The 19,743-nt window shown below is 50.8% G+C and overlaps 2 protein-coding genes across 9 annotated transcripts in view; both read left to right on the top strand.

The window, feature by feature from the left end:
* The window catches only part of EPB41L1 (erythrocyte membrane protein band 4.1 like 1), a 62,839-nt gene extending 51,821 nt beyond the window's left edge, over positions 1-11,018 (top strand). For 4 of the 7 annotated variants that reach the window (XM_056354003.1, XM_056354001.1, XM_056353999.1 and 1 more), the window contains 8 exons: positions 882-1,280; positions 2,691-2,777; positions 3,196-3,276; positions 3,469-3,531; positions 4,447-4,542; positions 5,548-5,628; positions 6,537-6,653; positions 7,904-11,018. In XM_056354003.1, coding sequence (XP_056209978.1) covers positions 882-1,280; positions 2,691-2,777; positions 3,196-3,276; positions 3,469-3,531; positions 4,447-4,542; positions 5,548-5,628; positions 6,537-6,653; positions 7,904-7,912 — 933 coding nt within the window. In that variant the 3' untranslated portion in view covers positions 7,913-11,018. Of the gene's footprint in view, positions 1-881; positions 1,281-2,690; positions 2,778-3,195; positions 3,302-3,468; positions 3,532-4,446; positions 4,543-5,547; positions 5,629-6,536; positions 6,654-7,903 lie in introns of those variants that run through there. The other 3 variants (XM_056354000.1, XM_056354002.1, XM_056354004.1) reach the window with 3 other exon arrangements.
* Positions 11,019-11,743: 725 nt separating this feature from the next.
* On the top strand, positions 11,744-18,420 carry AAR2 (AAR2 splicing factor). 2 transcript variants are annotated; one of them, XM_056354007.1, is made up of 3 exons: positions 11,744-12,564; positions 13,975-14,204; positions 15,486-16,280. In XM_056354007.1, exons 1-3 carry the CDS (start codon positions 11,808-11,810, stop codon positions 15,561-15,563), a joined length of 1,065 nt encoding a protein of 354 aa, XP_056209982.1. In that variant the 5' UTR covers positions 11,744-11,807; the 3' UTR covers positions 15,564-16,280. The 2 variants fall into 2 exon arrangements, with proteins under 2 accessions (XP_056209982.1, XP_056209981.1); XM_056354006.1 differs by lacking the exon at positions 15,486-16,280 and adding an exon at positions 17,228-18,420 and having other exon boundaries at positions 11,746-12,564.
* Positions 18,421-19,743: the final 1,323 nt, after the last annotated feature.

The raw sequence follows: 19,743 nt of genomic DNA, 5'->3' as shown, positions 1-19,743 counted from the left end.
TTCAGCAATGGGTCTAGATGTCCCAAAGTCCAGCATGGGTGTAGACTTCCCATGGCTTCATGGCAAAGCATGGTGAGGGGAAGTGTACCCTCTGACGGCGGAGTTGAGAGGTATGTCCATATCGGGAGAAGAGCTGATGGAGGGGGGTCGCCCCTTGGCTCTGATCATGCTGTCAATTACACTGACCACACACTCAACCAGGTCATTCCTTAGCTCACCGCCGGCTGTGTGGGGCTGCGGGAGGGGAGTGCTGTGCTGGTGGGGCAGGCTTAGCCCCTGGTGCAGGGCTGGGGGCAGCCCCGTGGGGATGGTCCTCCTCCCCCGGGGTGATGCTCTGCAGGGCCCACATGGCTGCTCAGTGGAATTGGCACACTCCTTCGCTTCTCCTTCACCGTGCGTGGCTGATGGGGCCCTTTTCTTTCAAACTCTTTGCTCTTTCTTTCCCTTTGTTTGTGGTTTGTTTTGTTTGTTTGTTTTTTTGAGTGCCCAACCTTACTGGCATAGATACCACTGGTGTCTGAGCTGTTTCTGAATGTCTCTTAACAGACCTGTTGTTTTGCGTACATCCGCTTCCACCGGGTGTGCTGACATGCCTCCAAGCTCGCCAAGCTTTTCTGTGTGACTGATCCTTTTTTGAGATGATTAATTACCAATAGGCTTTTGGCAAAATCAGATTGAATAACCCTTCTCCCCCACCCAACCCCTACAAAGTTGCTGCTGTCAGAAAGGTTTCAGTCTCCATGCTTGAGCTGTGTTTGATTCTACTCTGTGATGTTTGCTGCAGCCTTCTTTCTCCTCCTCCTCCCTTCTCCCCTGTCGGCACTGCGGCGCCGTGTGGTGCTCACTGTCTCCATCTCTCTCCGCCATTGTGTCTCATTCAGAGAGCGGGCTTGAGGGAGGGCACCGAGGAGAAAGCTAAGCCACCTCGGCACCGGGCTCCCGAGAGTGACACCGGTGATGAGGAGCAGGACCAGGAGAAGGACTCGGTCTTTCTGAAGGACAACCACCTGGCCATCGAGCGCAAGTGCTCCAGCATCACGGTCAGTTCAACCTCCAGCCTGGAAGCAGAGGTGGACTTCACAGTGATCGGTGACTTCCACGGCACAGCCTTTGAGGACATCTCCCGCAGCCTGCCCGAGCTGGACAAGGACAAGAGTGAAACAGAAGACGAAGGCCTGGTTTCCTTCCAGCACACTGACAAAGTAGTTCCCAGGCTGGAAGAGGATGTCAAAGGCGGGGAGAAGGTCTCCCAGCCCAGCCCAGATGTCTCCCAGCTAGAGGTACACAGGGATGCAATCCCTCCCAGGACTGTCTCAGTGCCATCATGCATCCATGTTCCTTGTCCTGCTGCCTGGTATTTCCTCACTGGTGTGCGCTCCCATGTTGGTTTGGAAGAGCATGTCTGGTGTACCTATTTTCCCCTGATGCACGCTGTCGCCTGTGTCGCATGGCTCTGCTGTGTGTTTTGTGCATCTGCCAACCAGGAGAAGTCCTCGTCTTCTCATAAGCCCTTGCGTTTGGCTGCCTACCCCGTCCCTCATATGGCTCCAGCATGTCAGCAGCTGAGCAGGGCACATGTCACTAACCAGCGGCTCTGTCCTTGTGTTTTGCATGAAGTCAGTGACCAGTTTGTGTAGTGAAATGTGCTGCCAACTAACATCTCCAGTCATGCCAGGGCTGGGAGGGATTTACAGAGTAGCTTTGGGAGCTGCTCCAAAGCTTGTGGAGGGTCACTCCTCTGCCAGGAGTGCTTATAACGGGGCTAAGAAAAATGCATGCGGCATGCGTGGAAGTTGAGTGAACGCTACAGGGAGAGGAGGCTAGAGCCAGCTCCAGCACAGCCGAAACGTAGCCTTGCCTCTGCATCAGGCCAGGGCCATCTCCTGCCCGCTCAGCATCGGGGCAGCCCTCCAGCCCTGGCAGGTAAGTCCCCAGTGCTGCCTGGAGCTGCCAGGGTAAGTCCAGACCTGGAGCCAGGAAAAAGCTGCAGAAGGAGAGGGAGCTTTTTCTGAGCCAGCCTGGAAACCCTTGTGCGGAGTATCTGATGCCGTGGGCTCCTGGGTCCCAGTGTGGCCATGGGCAGGGGTGATCAGCTCTGCAGTGCCCCGTGGCTGTGCTGGGCAGGGGAGGCCGTTGGCTCGGGAGCGCTGAACACTGGCTAAGCATCCCACATCCCACGTCCCTGTGCCAGAGCCATCGGCAGCTCTGGTTTCCTGTAGTGGGGGAGCGCTGGAAGCCTGTCTCCATTCCCCTGAGGTTCTGATGCCCTGGGTGTAACCACAGCCACCGGCAGCTGGTGCAGGTCACAAACCTGCTGTGGGGCATGAGTGAAATGGATTTGGTGCGTCTCACTTGCCTTTTGAAGACCAATTTGACCTAACCCATGGTGTCTGTAAGAAGTCTATCCAAAAAATCCCTGGGATTTCCCTGGGTTTTCACCCCAGGGACAGAGCATCAGGTCTGATGTGGGGCATGTCAGTCACACGGGGCACTTTGCGTGGTGGCCGTCTGCCCAGGGCAGCAGCCTGGCCTCTGCTCTTTGCCCAGGCAGGGCTTGACATGACATCATACATGTGTGGCACTTGCAGAGTGGGGCAGGGATGCTCTGCTTGTGGGGGTCGGCGCACAAGGAGCACTCGAGGCTGTTGGCATCGTGCCCCAGTGCCTGACTTGCTGTGTTTCTTCTGCAGTCATCAGCCCCGAAAACAGATGCTGTGACCGTCAGCCTGGGGCTGGGCATGAAGAAGCCCGAAGCAGATGACTCTGCTCCCCAGCAGGTCAGCACCACAGACACAGCCCAGGTGACCTGGTGGCTCTGTCCTCCTGTGGCCCTGCTCCCCAATGGCTCTGCCATGCCTCAGTCCAGCAAAACCTGTCCTTGGGCAGTAGCACTGGGAAGGCAGGTGGCTGAGTGGGGGAGACGGGGGTCTCTGCTCGCCCTTGTCACGCTGGAGTCCCCAAAACATCAAACCAAAGGCCACCCAGAGAGATTCTGTGTGTGTCCCTGGCCCCATCCACCATGCCGCTGGGCAGCACTGGCACATGGAGATGTCTGCAGAGGGTGACATCCACCATACATGCAGCGTCGTGGCCCTCACTGGCTTCCTCTGGCAGCCAGAACAGCCGCACCATCCCTGCAAGTGTCACCCCCTCCCTGGCACCTCCTGGCTCACCAGGTTTCCTTTGCCCTGGCAGGTGGAAGAAGGCACCCCGGGCAACAGGGACACCACAGCCACTGCTCACACTGGCACGGCAGAGACAGCACTGGCGACCTCAGTAAGCGGGGCTGGCCCCACAAGAGGTGGGGGAGCTGCTGTCCCTTGCAGTCCCTCTGCTCCAGTGAGGGCAACTGGGGCCAGCTGTGCTGGGGGGGGACCCTGCCCCACCGTGGATGTCTGCGGAGGGTGACCTGCCGTGTTTGCCCCCGCGTTACGTCCAAGCCAACATGCCCATCTGCTCTTCTTTCAGGATCACAGCACCAGGGCTGGGAAGGGGGCTGTTCCCACGACAGACCTTCGCTCCCTCTCACCGGTGAGTGGGGGATGTGGCACCACCAACCAGGCAGAGTGGTGGGGAGGGAGGAAGGCATCCCTGTGGGACTGGGGCAGCCTGGGGTTGGTCCCACAGGGCCCCCCTCCCATGTTCCCAGTGCTGGTACCCTCAGCTGGTGTGTTGGTACTAGGAAGAGCAGAAGGATGCTCAGAAGGTTGGAGAGTGAGATGGCAGGGGACGCCCTGCCCGTGGCCTTTCTCCTGTGCCAGATACACATCTTGAGCAGCTGCTGGAGGAGGATGATCCCTAAAAAATAGCCCAGTCCCTGGTGAAGTCTCACAGTGGGCTGAGATATCTTTAGCCAGGCAGGACACCCAAGGCCACACAGTCTTCTGACTCCCAGTGGAGGTGATGGCGATCAGCAGCCCTGCCCAGCAGCAGGCCTTACTGTGTAAAGTGTTTACCTACTCAGCTGCCTCATTTCGATGGAGTCAAGCCTGGCCAAACACCATGCGCTGCCCCAGGCTCATCACTTTGTGCAGCAGGGAGAACGTACCTGGTGCTGCGTGGCTGGGGCACCAGCGTAGCCTTCCCAGCCCTCGCCACGCAGAGCAGGACAGACAGAGCTAGAGGCAGCCTGAGAGCTCTGCACTTAGGGTGGCCCTGAGGATGGATGGGGATGAGCAAAATGCAGCCATGAAATCATCTCCCTGCTGCAGAGGCCCTTTCTTGCAGCTCTGTGGAAACCTCTCTCTGCCCCCCCGCCCCCCAGCTACATCCAGTTGGAAGCACAGTGCAGTATCTTTTTGGGTTTTTTCCCCCTTTGCCACTGTCTGACCTCCTGTGCTTGGCTGAGTGGGTACATCCCGGTGGGAAGGTCCCAGCTCTTTGGGAGCTGGCACTGAGGGCTCCCCCGTGGCTGCCCCGCTGATGCTGATGCTGTCTGTCCTGCAGATCACCAGTGGCTCCACTGGGAAGGAGGTGCTCACCAGCATATTCAGTGCCACTGCGGAAACCCTCTCCACTTCTACCACTACCCATGTTACCAAGGTAAGAGCAGCTCCAAAGAGGGCAGCCAGGGGGGTCCTGATGTAAGGCATTTGAGGATGGGTGGATTTATATTGTGTTTCATACAGCAGAAAATGCCCCTCTCCTCCTTACAGATGGAAAAAGTGCATGCTGTCCTGTGGGGGACGGCAAGCCAGCGCAGCGCCCCATGGCCAGCTCTGAGCACCCCATGCTCCATTCAGCCCCACGGCGCTGCCTGTCCCATCCAGCCAGGCCTGACTGCAGGGGCTGCAGGCGTGGACAGCCAGGCACCGGCTGTTCGTCACCTGCGTGCCACCCACGGGGACAGTGAATACGTACTGTGCCCACCTCTGCTCACTGGTAGAGCAGGAGGGCAGGGAGTCGTTGGGGTGAGGGGAGAGCAGCACGCAGTGTCGCTGACCTCTTGAAGCCCACTGCAGGGGTGGAAGGGACCCCAGTTTGGGCTGCCAGCAGCATGCATGCAAGCCCCTGCCCGTGCAACTGGGTGAGTGTTCCCAGATGTACCTAGAGCCAGATGACAGGTCCCCCTGGCCCAAGAACCCACAGCACTGGTGCTGGAGCACCTTGCCTTGTGTCACCTACAGGAACCTTGGTAGCATGGGCTGTATCGGGTTCATTAGAGCCGGAGTGGTGCAGGCAAGGGGGAGTGATGGTAGAAAACAAAGGAGATGAGACTGCATCAGAGGACCTTACCCACGGCCGTTTCATTCCCAAATTAAGTGCACATAAATGAAAGCAGAAGCTCAGTGAGGGACTTGAGCAGGAAGGAGGGCTGCTCAGTACTTGCCACCTGGCCCTTTTCCTTTCCTCCCCACCTGCGAGCAGCTGTGCCTTGCCGGTTCTAACCGTGCACCAAGTCAAGGGTGTTGGGAGATACACTAAATTATGGGGGGAGTTCCTAAGGTGATGCTGGCATTGTCCCTCCTCCTGTGGGCTGAGCTACGTTCCCCAGGAGCTGGCCTGTCAGACAGCTGTGGGTGAGTGCTTTTCCTTCTTGTTGTGCAGACTGTGAAAGGAGGGTTTTCCGAGACCCGAATAGAGAAGCGCATCATTATCACAGGAGATGAAGATGTGGACCAGGACCAGGTAGGAGCAGGATGCCCTGGCTTTGCCCAGCTCTGGCTGCCCTTGGCTGCAGCACTGCATGCTTCTAGTTCTGGCTTTTACCTGTTTACTCCTTCTCTCCAAAAACTGACCCTTGAGGCCCCCAATCTATCAGCTCTGCCCAGCTCCCATCAGCGCCCACTGCAGCAGTGAAGCAGCGGTGAAGGTTACATCTCAGCACAGAGCCCAGTGATGGGGTCAGCTTTTTATTTCCTTAAAACGCATTTCTAGTTGCCCTTTCTCTGTTGGAATACTCCAAAGTGACCCAGGTTCTTCCTCTCTTTCCAGCACAGTCTCACTACAGGTTGACTCACTCCAAGTGATGGTGTTTTGCACCTGCCTCCATGATGGAGGAACAAAAAATGACAAACTCTTTTGGTGAAGTAACAGACTGACACAAATCTCTAAGACTATAGGGTCATTTTCCTGTGCCTAACCCTTTGAGATTTGTTGCTTAAGAAGAAAAGTCAAAGTGCTAAAATATTTAAAAGGCTCAAAAAAAATTTAGATCTTTTAAGACCATAATAATAAATCTAATTAGATTACTATTGTAGATTCTTCTAGGGTTTTGCTGCAAGGAAAAGTGCTGCTGTTACTTTGCTTGGGTTTCAGTAGGGAACCTGGGACATAGCACATCCCTTCAGAAAAAAAACAGCAAAAGAAAGGCAGTGCATGAGGCATCCCAGTGGTGTACAAATCCCTGATCAGCGGTGGACTCCAGCCTCTTCTGCCAGGCTACTGTAGGTTCAGCTTTGAACCTCTGCATCCGTGTCCTCCTGGAATCCCACATGGCTCCAGCTGCTTTCTGTCTGCAGGTTCTCACTGGTTGACAGCAATGCACTACATGTCAGGGAAGTGATGATAAATGCCTTCATCCTTCTGGTTTCTAGGCACTGGCTTTAGCAATCAAAGAGGCAAAACTACAGCATCCTGACATGCTGGTAACCAAAGCTGTGGTATACAGAGAAACAGAACCTTCTCCAGAGGAAAGGGACAAGAAGCCTCAGGTAGGTGGAGAAGTCACCAGGTGTGATTTATACCTGCTGTGTAAGGGCTGGATGTAACTGGGCAAGTGTCTTGGACCCCCACCAGCTGCACATGCTGGTTGGCGTTGCTGCTCCTCAGCACTAAGAGTGGCAGCTCCCGCCAGCACTTCCAGCGCTATGGTGGCTCCTGGCATGGCTACCTGGTTGTGCTTAGAAAGCCGGTGCCATGCCACCAGAAGCAGTTCTGCAGATGTCACCTTGCTGTCCTGCTCAGCAGAGGGGTCAGAGTCATTTGCATGTAAAGAAGAAAGGACCTGCTTGTCCCCCTGGGGTGGGGAGGGAAAGAGATCATACCAGTTTTGTGGACGGGCCAAGAAACTTGGCTACAGGTTCTGCAAAGCCGGTCCAAAGTATCAGACAAGCGTTTGTGGGGAAAAAAAAAAAAAAAAAAAGAGTGGTGGTGGTGTTCTTTAGTCCCATTCAGGTCCCCAGGCTGTCTTTTTATACACATGCAGGTGGAGGCAGCAGCACACAAGGTTTGCACCTCCCTGCAGATGCCCCAAAGCAGTCCCAGCCCCAGACATTTTTCCTAAAGGCAAAGCTGGCTTGAGGAGTCCTACTCCACTTTTAGCCCCCTGCTCTGACTCTGATGGTCACCCATCAGCTGCGTTGCTGCAGCTCCTCGGTGGTGGCACAGCCTGACAGACCTCTGTGTCAGAGCAGCTGAGGGACAGAGGAGCACAGTGGAAAGGAGAGGGGGAACTTCTGAAAGGCAGCTTCACTGCTGAAAAATGTTTGAGGAGCTCTGTCACCAGCCAGGCTGCAGGTGTGTTTCGAGAGGCCTCTTTGGAAATGGGATTTCATGTTTCTTTATCATATGAAGATTTTGACTGGCAGCTTTTAAGCCTGGAAAAGTGACCAGCTCCTTGAAAGGTCAGAAGAGGCTCTTGCATCTGCCTAATCTTACCTCCTATCGAACAGTACAAACAAGCAAGCCCAGACACTTCTGCATCACTTAGGGAGCCACCCAGTTTTAACTGAATGGCTTACAGTAAGGGAGTGGTGACTCGCTGTTATCTCCCCCACGCTCCAACACCAGCCCAGTGAATTAAGAGTGCCTGCTAATTACCAGAGGTACTGATAATTAAGTGCAAACTGTGGCCCCAAGTGTTTGCAGATTTACTGTCCGGTGCCCTCCTATGAAGAGGAACCCTTTTATAGCCAAAGAAATCAGCACCCCGTGACTGGTCATTTCCATCTGCCTTGTACAGGAATCCTGACCAACAAGTTCACAGAAGTCGGCATCTGTATTCAAACCCGTAGAACAGCGGAGAAGGAGCCTTCATGCTGGATTTGTCAGCAAGACATAGACATCCTGGCTGCAATGTTCATGGCGAGAGACAAAAATTTTTAAAAAAGGAATAGCAAATATATTATATATATATATACATACATACATACATATATATATATATATATATAAAAACAGGAAACAAAATGCATCCTTGCACTGCTGCTATATGCTGGAAATGAATAGCAAACAACAACACCAACAAACAAAGCCAACCCTTTGCAGATAAATTGAAGAATTTACTGGATTGGTGATAAAATAAGATTTAAAAAATCCTAATAATAACAGTAATATTGTTAATAATACAATAAGCCACCATCTTGCATGTTACATTAAAGGATACACAATCATGAGATCATTTGTTGCACACTGAATGGAAAGGAAAACTGCTTTGCAACAAAGCAAGAAATAAGCAAACTGAAATAAAAACCCACAAGCAGAAGCAAAACCATTCCCCACTCTGAAAGAAGAGAGAAAAACATTGGATTTATTACCTTAGAGTTATTTTCCGATTCACAAGTGTCGTTTTGCCCTTCTCCTCATTCCATGCTGGTTCTTTTGCATCTTTTGGGGTTCTGTTAACTCTTCCCTTCCCTTTCTTATCTTCTTCTCTGTGCACTTGTCCAGCCTCTTGTTCTCTGAAGGTTATTTAAGAATGGATTTCATTTCAAACAAAACAAATGATACGTATATGGTTTCTCATTTATAAAAAAGCAGCCTGTAGGGGTTTCATATGGATGTGCATTTAAGTTATGTATATTATTATATATATATAACAAGGGGGGAGGGAGGGAACAATACTGAAATAATTCAACAGTACTGGTAAATTTGACAACATTTTTAAATTATTAACTCTTTGACTATGGTTGGTGTATTTTGAGACTCTTAGATCACACATGGGACTCTCACTCCCGCAAGAAGAGAATGGGGAAGGTTTCAGCCACTGCTGTTTGCGAGGGAAAGGGGAGAGGGCAAGAGATGGGAGATGTCCCACCAGCTGATCTGCAGTGTATGGTGGTTGGATTTGGAGGGTCAGTGGTGGACTTGGAGGGGCAGGGAAGGAGGTTGAGGCTGCAGCTCTGGCAGCTGCAGGCAGAATCATCTCCCCAGCCCCTAGCCAGAGCCATGTGAGTCAGCTGGGAGCAAGGTGGCAGCTGCAAGGTTGCACCCATTGCTCCTTTCCAGCCCACTGAACTGTGCTGGTGGTTGGAGTGGGTTTGCTTTGTTTCTGGATCCCAGTAATGAAGTTACTTGAGCTTTGTAGCAGGGTTGAAGGCAGAGGGGTTGTTTCAGCCCTGCCTGCCCCACTGCCTGGGTTGTGATGGTAAGGGCTGCCTGAGGCACTGTGGGCTGGTGACAGCGATGGCAGTCCTTCCACCAGCCTGCCTAGGGGTGGGCAGTGGAGAGACTGTGCTGTCTCCATCACTGCAGAGCATCCCCAGCATGCCAGGCTGGACCAGAGAGCCCAGGCCCTCTGCATAAGAAGGTGCATGTTGAGGAGGTGTCAGTGGAGCTGCTTTCCCCCGGCTCATCCCAGCTCAGCATTTAGCCACAGGCTTCCTCTACAGCTGCCTTTGGAAGGGGATCTTGGGCCAAGCCCAGGGCCTCGTACACTGTGAACCAGGCGGTTAGGGTAGACCTGGAACCAAAATCAGAAAGGAAAGGAAATAAATGGGTTTCCTTCTTGGAATCATCTCTGGCTCCTGTGGAAACAGAAGGGCCCACAATTCTGCACCATTTTGCCTTTAGTCTCCCACCCCTCACACAGACTGTGCCCAGAAATAGGTGTGTTTTGTCAGGTCCTGCAACGGCTCGGAGGATGACAGCGAGCAGGAGAGCCTGTACCGTGAGGATGTTGTGGGCAGACCCCGCTCACTGCCTTTGATGTCCCAGGAGAAAGCCTGCTCCCTGGCAGCCAGGGTGCACCAGTTGCTTGCTAGTACGGCTCCGTAAAGTCTGTTCTTCTGGCAGAGAGGTTTCTTCTGCAAGCATAAAAGGCATGAGCACAGGCTGCTCGGGAAGCAGACAGAGCTGCTGGCTGGCGCCAGTGCTGCCAGGTCGTGAGCATCTCCCCAGCTTACATCCAAGCGCCTTCAGCTACTTTTAAAGACTAGGCCCCCAACCAAAAAAGAGTTAAGGCAGTTGCAAAGAGGCTAATTTTCTCTCTTTCCTTTTTTCAATTCACCCAAACCAGCTGTAATCAGCAGTGGCACTTTCAGAGAGAGGTGGTGGTGGAGGAGTTGTGGTCTGCACATGGTGCTGGTGTTCATCAGCACACTGTGTGTTTCATACTTGGAGGAGCCCACCTGGCTTTGATGCCTTTACAACCTACCAGAAGCTACTATGAAACTAGATACTTGCTTTTGACATTGTGTACAGTTATAAATTTGATGGTTACTGTTAAAATCAGTGGCCTTACAGAGTTAGACTTGATGTGCGCTTGGACTGAAATGAGTTCCGTTTGGAGTGAGCAGATCCAGTCCCTGGCTTCCGCAGTGTGTTTGATGGGTGGTGGTGTTTAAAAAACTTAAAAAAAAAAAAAAAAAAAAGAAAAAAAAAAGAAAAAAAAGGAAAGAAAAAAGCTCACTGCTTGTTTGCCTGGGGAGGTGTGGGTTTCTGCTGCTCAGCAACAACTGAGGCCCCTGTGGGCTCAGCTCCCCCAGCCTGCTCATCACCTTGCCTCCGTTTCAGACAGCTGATCACTGCTTGTTTTCTTCCAGGGGCCTTTCTGTTGAAAGGGGTGGGAGACCCGAGTGCCTGTTTTTACCTGATCCCACAAATTCATTCCAAACCTGGCCTGCGATTGCCTGAGTAATAATAACAGTAACAATAATATTTATTTTTATTTGAGAAGCACCTTACCAACCAACTGCAATGCCTCTGTTGTTCCTTCACTAACTTTCCTTTTCTCTTCCTTTGTTCTCCCTCTCCCCCCTTCAGTCATACTCCTTTTAAGTGCTTGGTGGTGTATGCGTGTGTGCTCACTGTTCTTGTATTCAATGAAAGTGAAATAAATGTGTTTGATGCTAAATCAGCTTGGGGCTTCAGTGGACTCTTTCCTACCAAGGGGACAGACAAGTGAAGGGGGAATCTTGCAGCCAGGGTCTCTGCACACGGATATACTGGACTCTGCTCTGCCTAAAGTGAAGATGCTGCCAGGCTAAGTATTGCAGCTGGTGGAGCTGGCAGTGGCTTCATGTGGTGGCTGCGACCCTCATATGCAAGTGTGTGGTAGTTGGAGGTGGTTGTCAGGATGCTCAAAACACAGAGGAGGTGGCAGCTGTCCCTGAACCTGGCTGTTCCAGAAGGGAGGACGCGGTGCTGTGAGAGCATCTGTCCTGCTGCAGGGCCTGCTGTGTCTTTCCTGCTGAGAGGGTCTCCATGCGTCCGTCCTGCTGCGGGGCTCTCGGTCCCTTTGTCCCATGGCAGGGCTTTTGGTCCCCCTGTCCCATGGCAGGGCTCTCATCCCCGGCTGGGAGGATAGGGCCTCGGGGAGTGGCTGCCAGCGGGGTGCCGGGGGCAGCGCGGCCGCCTCGGGGGGACACTGAGGCTAAGGGGAGCAGCCGCCGGCCGCGGGGGGCCCAGGGGAAGGACAGCCGGGGCTGGGCCTCGGGATCCGGGGCTGAGCGGGAACTGCGGGCCGCGGGCGGGACCTCCTGCAGTGCGGGGCCCGGCACCGCTCGGAACGGCCCGGAAGGGCTGTGCCCCCGGAACGAATGTGCCCGGAGCGGCCGTGCGCCCGGGCGCTTTCCAGAGCGGACCGTGCGGGCTCGGCGGCGGCGGCGCGGCGGTTTCCGGGCCGGTGGGAGCGGCCTGCGCTGCCCATGGCGGGCCCGCGGCTGGAGCCCGAGCTGGCCCGGCAGCTCTTCTTCGAGGGCGCCGCGGTCGTGGTGTTGGGCTTGCCCGAGGGAGCCGAGTTCGGCATCGACTACAGCGCCTGGACCGTGGGGCCCCGGTTCCGCGGCGTCAAGATGATCCCGCCGGGCATCCACTTCCTGCACTGCAGCGCGGGGCGGGCGGGCGGCAGCCGGGAGACGGGCCCGCGTACCGGCTGCTTCCTCAGCCTGCAGCGGCGGGAGCGGCGGGTGCTGCGCTGGGACACCTGCAGCGAGGCAGTGGGGCTGGCGGCGCCGGCCGCGGGCGAGGCCGAGGCCTTGGCGGAGAACCTGCAGGAGATGGACCGGTTCCTCGGGCCCTACCCGTACGAGACCCTGAGGAAGTGGGTCTCCCTCACCAGCTACATCAGCGAGGCGGCGGTGGAGCGGCTGCAACCGGAGAGCGGGCGGATCTGCGCCTTCTCGGAGGTGCTGCCGGTGGCGGCGGGGCGGCACGCCAGCGAGCGGGCGGAGCAGCGCCGGCCCCGCTTTGACGCCGAGTGCCGCAGCTACGCCGAGGGGCTGGCGCGGCTGCCCCGCATGGAGCCCAGGGCCGGCACCGAGATCAGGTTCACGGAGCTGCCGAAGCAGACGTACCCCGACGGAGCTACTCCGGAGGAGATAACCAGGCACAGCATGGACCTCAGCTACGCCCTAGAGAGGGTGATCCGCCAGCGGTACGCCGGCCAGGCTCTGGAGCTGCTCGGTGAGTACCGCCGTCGCCCCGCACCGCCCCCGTGGAGAATGAAGTCATTTCTCTGCGAAGGGAGAGCCCCGGGACGAAACCCGCCCCTGCTCCGTGTGCCCTGCGCCCTCGGCAGCTCTCTGGGCTGCCGCTCGGATGTCTGTGGGGTTTTAGCAGCTGCAGGGCCCTTTGGCTCCGGACACCGAACACCAGCCTGTCACATCTGCCTCTCTCGCTCCAGGGTGCTGCTCTTGCAGCCCAGGTCGCCTCAAATTCAGTCAAAAGTAGCAATTACAAGTGGCCGCAGGTTGTGTAGAGGGGGCCTGTCATCTGGCACCAGCCTGTTAAGCTCTGTCATCCAGAGTTCTCACTTATGGAGCCCTGGGAGCATTGAGTGGGCTGAACATCACGATTTTCAGATTCTCGTTCCCTTTCGGGTAGTGAGGTGGTATTGGGCCTCCCAGCAGGCAGCTCCCACGGCAGTAGCTGGTCCTTTCCCTGGCTGGAGCTCAGCTATGTGCTGCTGGTGACTCTGTGGCAGAATTTGGGCTTTGCCAGCCCGAGGGCTGTGGCTCCCAGTCGCAGGTCTGAGTTACCCACTAGCCTTTTCTGACAACTTGTGGTATGGATAAATATGAAATCTATGGAGGTCCTGGAGTGTGGTTGTGTTTGTGGCAGGTTGGAGGGAGGACTTGGGAACCCAGCTGAGCTAGAGCCTTGAGGCTGCTGAGGTTTGAAATTGTATTGCCTTTGGTTTTCCTTTCTTCCATTTTCCCTGCATTAATGTTGTAAAATTTATTCTTTATTGAAATTAACAAAGACAGTTCTAGGATATACAAGGAATGAATTATCATAGGAAATGACGATGCCATCATTCTGGCAAAGTACCTGATGCTAAGCGTCCAGTGAGGTGAACCCTGGCTCTTAATTCAACAAGATAAAAACATCTATTAATGTACTGCTCACCTCTCCCAGTGTTCCCACAGCCCTTGCGTTCAAGGGCGGTAGCATTTGCACTCCTGTGTGGCTCTGGAAATCCAGGCACAGGTGGACTGAATGCTTGCAGAATAACAGCAATGTCTGATTTCTTATTTGGGTATCATTTTGAGAACATGGATGACGGTGGAAGGCCTCAGGTGGCTGTTTATCATCTTTGGGGAGTGATTTTACAGGCAGACTAATTACAGTTACAGGTGGACCTACCTGATGATCCTTTGCATTTTATCCAGCTGGAGAGCAGAGCATTAGGAAATAGTGTTCGGAGTATTGCTTGCTGTTAGCAGAATCACTGGAAGGGCAGAATGCGTGTGCAAAAGGCAAACCTGGAATTCTATGCAGTCATTTGCAGCATTTTTGAGAGGACACATACCTTGGATATGTTTTCAGTCTTATGTGTGTTTTGTTTTGTTTTCCTTTGCTGAATATGCACAGCTGAGTTGCAGTTTGCTTTCATCTGTTTCCTGATTGGGAATGTATATGATGCATTTGAGCACTGGAAAAGGCTGTTAAACATCCTGTGCCGATCTGAAGATGCCATAGGGAAGTATCAAGACCTTTACATCAACCTAATTTCTGTGCTGTATCACCAGCTCAATGAAATCCCAGCTGACTTTTTTGTGGATATTGTCTCCCAGGACAACTTTTTAACCAGCACCTTACAGGTATGTTTGCAACTATCTCTTGAAAAATGGGAGTGGGAGGAGAGGCCGTATTTGAGCAATATTTTAGGAGAAGCTGCAAAAGGAATTAAGTTACTGTTGAGCTGCATGGGAGATAGCGAGACTAAGCACGTATCTAAGCTTGTTTTTTTCTTTTACTTTTTCCCTGTGTTAGTTACAAAGAAATGCCATTTGCTTGTTATCTCAGAGTGTGACCTGTTCCAGCTATGCCTAGAAGAGTCTAATGCAGTATAAAATTGAGTTAGTCTGCATGCAAAGAGGCCAGAAAAGTGAGGCAACAAGAAGAAAGGCTATTGAAGATGGCTGCAACAGAGAATGAGGACTATGTCTTTTTTGTTATGTTTTCCTTGCAAGTAGTGCTGAAAGTAGCCTGCTACACTGGCATGAGTCCTAGAGTTCTGGAGTAGTACCTCTAATGTGACTGAACTGTACTGGCATACTTTTTCTAAAATTTTTTGAGGCCTTTGACTACATAAAGCTGTACAGCTGTAAAAGAGGCTGAGAAAGTGCAAGATAATATTTGTTTATTTTCTCCCAATCACCATTCATCCTGTAAATAAAAACCCCAAAACTTTGGCATAAGAGACTGATGATGCTGATTTTTGGTCAGCTTGAATAGTACGCTTAGTGTGCCGGGAAGTTGCAGTGAAACCTTATTGAGCTTAGGGCATTGGTAGTATTTAAGAAGCTTTTCCATTCCTGTTAGCCTTAAGCAAAGCTGAAGACTTCCTATAATCAAGTTGTTACGCAGAGGGAATTTATGGTTAATCCATACTGCAGAAAACACTGCTCCTACTGAGACAGGCATAGGCAAATCTGTAGTTCAGCACTAGTGAAACCAGTTACTCCCACTGATTGTAACCATGCTAACATTTCAGCAAACAGACTAAGCAAAACTTGGTTTAAAAAAAAAAAAAAAAAAGGCCCAAACCAGATACACTGGTGATGCTCAGCAGTGGAAACTTAATCCCAGCAAAACCAGTATTAAGTTATGTTGCAGGTGCTTGATGCAAATTGGTAGTATCTTCTCCATTCTCAGGGAGTGGTTACATTTCTCTGCTTGTAACTCCCAAGTTCTTGCTGTAGATTTGGGGAGGGTGGAGGTGTTTGTTTTTAGTTTGCTGGGTAAAATTTTATGGGAAGCATTGCTTTTAACAAATTTTAACAAAATCACTTTCTTCTCTTTTCTGGAATTTGGATTCATAAAAGTCTCAATTTTTTTAAATCTTCATTTTAGTTGCTGGGTTTTTTTCGTCATTACAGGACTGGAGAGCCTACCTCTATTTGCAGCACGCTTGCAGAGCAACACTTTGCAAGTGCCAATTTACAGCAGTACAATGAATGTGTCAAATGGCCCTTCTTTCCATCTGATGGGAATTTTGGGAGCACCCCGCCTTGATGGTTATCTTTCCTTTTTGGATACCTGAGTCTTGTATGCCCTTGGAATTCATCAGTCTGTGTTTTTGACTTAAGAAGCCAATGCCTTTAGGTGGCTGTGCTGTCTTCAGCGATAACTGTTAAGCCCTAGCAAGAGTCACCACATTCCTAGTAACAAAGAAGAAATTTGTCTTACGGTTGAACTGAGCCTCTCCTTGCTAAAAGCTCTTTTCTCTGTTCCTGTGGGATTTCCCTGATGTGCTGAAATAGTGCCAGGGAACCTCTGGGACTTACCTTACCCAGTCAGTTTAGGTACACAGCCATCAGACTTAACATTGTCTTGACTGGGTGTGGGCAGGTACAAAACGGTGTGTGTGGGGGGAGTGTATTATCTCTGTTAGCTTTTGCTCAGCTTTGAATGCAGCAACTTTATTTTTGGAGTTTGATCCAAGGCACGAAGAGTACAGCATAACCTCCACTGAATATGCAGCCCTAACAATGCTTAAAGAAAAAAAAATTGATTAAATTACTAATTTAATGTGAAATTCATTGAGGAGAAGTGGGAAGTATAATCTTTTTTTTTAATAGCAGCCTTGCTGTGTTAGAATTCTGTTATAAAGAGACAGTTTCATGGTAGAATGAACAAGGAAAAGGCAAATGATTATAAAGCAATGAACTTTGCTTCTCATTGTCAGTGTTTTATCCAGCTGTCAGTAAGTCTCTCCCAAGTTAGCGCCTGCTTTTTCCCCTGGAGTGCTTTCCCTTCACTTCCATTGTGCAGTCATTTTTTTTGGCCTTTGATTTTCTTCCTGTGGAAATGAATTCTGGATCACAAGTTCTGAAGAGGAGCAGAAGCAGGCTGATGAGAGATGGACTCTGTGGCTGAGCCTTGTTTGTTGATATACAGGTGCTTTAACTCCAAAGTGCTAACAGAAGCTGTACATTTTGTGAAAAGTTAATGGATCTCTGTGTGTTTAGGTGATGGAGGGGAGCCACCCTTAAAGGTTAGTCCAGATTTCAGTGCCCTGTGTTCAAGGGAATGGCTGTGCTGGGGGTAACTGGATCTTTTCCAGAGAGCTCCCATTTGTCTCTTACCTTCAAGGTCATTTTAGTAAGTTTCCTCTGTATCCTAAGGTGTTGGTGTTACCATATTACCAAAATACTTTGAGGGATCTCCTGGTCCATGCAACCATGAAAAAGATGGATATAATTACCTGTTGGCCTTTTGGACACATGCTGTAAAATCGGCTTTGTGGCAAATGAAAACTGACAGTCCTTTTTTTGTTGGGGTTTTTTTTTTTCCTTCTGCTTAGACATTTTTCTCTGTTTACACTTCACGTATTTCGGAATTCCATAGTACATATTAACAAAGTTATTACCTTAGTGCAAATATTTCTAACGCCGACTCAGTGGAGTGAAGGCAGGATGTCTGTCTTGGCTGTGGGGTGAGAGGAGAAGTGTGTAGGCTTTGTTTACATAGCCCCAAAGCTGGAGGGTTTCCAGGGTGGTAGATCCCTTACCAGCGGCCTAACCTGAAACGTTTCCTGGTTGATGACACCTCTGTAGGAAAGAGACGCACAGCTTGTGCCATGGCTGAGTTTTTACTGACCTCTGCTCTTTTCTTTTAGGTGTTTTTTTCCTTCACGTGCAGTGCTGCTGTTGATGGGACCCTAAGGAAGAAGGCTGAAAAATTCAAGGCTCACCTAACAAAGAAATTTAAATGGGACTTTGAGGCCGAGCCTGATGATTGTGCTCCCATAGTGGTAGAACTTCCTGAGGGTGTGCAGGTGGACTAAGCACAATGCTTGCTTGGAAACAAACAGCTTTTTAAAGTCACTCTTTCTCCATATCTTTTCCAACCATGCCAGATTCCTAAAGTCTGTTTCTGAAGTTGTCTCTGCTTTCTGCTGTAGAAGCAGATGTGGAAAACCCAGGAAGATTCCTAACTTTGTGAGAAGACCAGAATTATTGGAGGAGTTTGTCATATGGCTGCTTTGGACACCTGGGTTTTTTTCCCCTAGCTCTTCTGCAGCATCTCCTCGTTCTGTACTCTGCTCACCTCTAGATCCCTGGTCCCTTCTGTCCTCCTGGGCTGGAGGTGACCCCTGTTTGGAGAGCATCTGTGGTTTACACTTGAAGCCTTTGCTGCTCTGATTTGATGCTTCCTGAGCGAGGAGTGTAAGCCCACATGACTGGTCACTGCAGCTTTTGACAGCCCAAACCCAGGCTGTGACCTCCTGCATTACAGGGGTGTAAGCACAGCTGTTTCAAAACTGTGTTGGATGCTTCTGCTGGTCACTGTAATTTATTGCAATAATCTGTTGTGGAGGAGGACTCAAAGCCACAGCAAAACTCCTCCTATTTCATGCCCCTAATCCTGAGGTATCTTATTCCTCCCATTCTGTTAAAGCCTTTTGTATTTACTGCTGACACTCTGTTTAGCCTGACGTAAAAGAAAGTTAACCGTTTGCTAACAAGAAATAGAATTATTGGGCAGCAGTCACCCAGGTCTTAAAGAAGAGAGCCAGCGTAAGATTAAAGGTCAGACTTCCACATGAACTGGATCCTCTGTTTTGTTATAATTGGAAATAGTATTTTCACTGGTGGCAGTCTCTTCTTCCTCCCCATTTCCCATGAGTAAGCTCTAAGAAAACTTGTAGTGCTTGTTCAGAGCTGCACAGGGACTTAGTCCTACCACTTGCTTGTTACTTTCTTGGCTGTTAGAGTCCTTCAGGAATTTGTATGCATGTCTAACAAGATAATGCTGGTTTTTAGTCTTTTATAGTTCAAAATAAATCTCGAGAACCTTGTCTACAGAAAACTTTTGTATGAATGTGGTTTTTAGTTATTTAGCCAAAGTTTACAGTACAGTGACACTGCCCTCTCTTTCTTATTGGAATGTTCAGTGTCCTCAGAAGTAACACCACAGTGGTATCTGTGACATCCAAGTGAAATGGTACATGGCACGGCAGGAAGCTCAGTGTGTTCTGGGAAGAAGGTATGTGATGTGGTGTTTCCAGATAATCTGGAACTTGCCACGGGAATCGGCTGTCAGAAGCCCTGTCTGCTGCTCAGTGCTGTTTCCTCCCTTTCCTCAAGGGCTCTGCGCTCCATTACTCCAGTGGCTTGGTTTGTCCAGTTTAAACAGACTCCGTATTGAGCACAGGCCCTTAGGCAAGTGTTTTGTTCTTAAGTCTTTCTTACCATGCTTTCTTGTCCTGAAGACCCTAGAGGTCTTTTGTACAGTGGTTTGTGCTCTCCTCTTGTTGTCTTGCCCTTTGTATTCACAGGCAGTGCTGTCTTTCCAGTTGCCTGTTGGACAAATCATTTGTAATGAATGGTCCCAACTTTGATGAAAGATACCTTTTTGGTTTGTTGGCTCTTTGCACCAACCTGATGACAGGTTTTGTTGTTTTGGAGCAGAACACTGATCACTGATGTAAGCAGCGAAGGTAGCAGAGAGCCTGGGGACCTGCCTGTCTGGAAGGGAGAGGAACAGTGCTCTGGGTCTGCAGAGGCTGCAGACCAGGCTGGCCAGGCAGTGTCAGTGCTTTCCAGGCTGTCCTGGCAATGCTCCCAGTTGTTTGATGGGTAGGTTCATTTGAGTGCGTCTTTGTTAAATCTCAAAAACAATAATGGAAAATTCAGTTCCAAAGTATGTAGTAGTCAGGTTCCCATAATGACTGACATTTATAGCAACTGAGAAAAAAGAATGTAATTGTACTTCCATTGTGCTTTTTTTCATTTTGCAAGGTTGTAATAGGGAGAGGTAATATCTATTATTAGACGCACAAAATAGATGAGGAAGAAACAGGCCTTAGGGGACGCAGTCCCTTTGTTAGGTATGAAACAGAAGCAGCAAACTTTCAGCTAAATACAAGGTGAGGTGTTCAGAATTTAACTATTATAGGACTCAATTACACCCTTTGAGGGAAAAGGGAAGCTGGTGCATAAGAATCAATGTATGTTGGATGCTTGCAAGGGTGGAGTTACAAATTTGGGAGGGAAAAGAGTGCTGCTGTTCCTGTTGAAGTCAGCAGGAAGGAGGCTATAAAAGGAAAGTGGTAACATGTAACAGAAGGAATATTTTCTTGCCCTTACGTAGCCTTAGGCCAGCTATCACTATGATAACACTACCCCTTCT

The sequence above is a fragment of the Falco biarmicus genome, chromosome 10 (genome assembly GCF_023638135.1).
Source record: "Falco biarmicus isolate bFalBia1 chromosome 10, bFalBia1.pri, whole genome shotgun sequence".
Classification (NCBI taxonomy): Eukaryota; Metazoa; Chordata; class Aves; order Falconiformes; family Falconidae; genus Falco; species Falco biarmicus.
This window is presented reverse-complemented; position numbering and strand designations above follow the sequence as displayed.

Coding starts and splice junctions, on each gene's coding strand:
- AAR2 (XM_056354006.1), top strand. CDS start 11,808: ATGGCGGGCCCGCGGCTGGAGCCCGAGCTGGCCCGGCAGCTCTTCTTC. Junction 12,565..13,974: donor CCAGGCTCTGGAGCTGCTCG/GTGAGTACCGCC, acceptor GAATATGCACAG/CTGAGTTGCAGTTTGCTTTC. Junction 14,205..17,227: donor TTTTAACCAGCACCTTACAG/GTATGTTTGCAA, acceptor CTTTTCTTTTAG/GTGTTTTTTTCCTTCACGTG.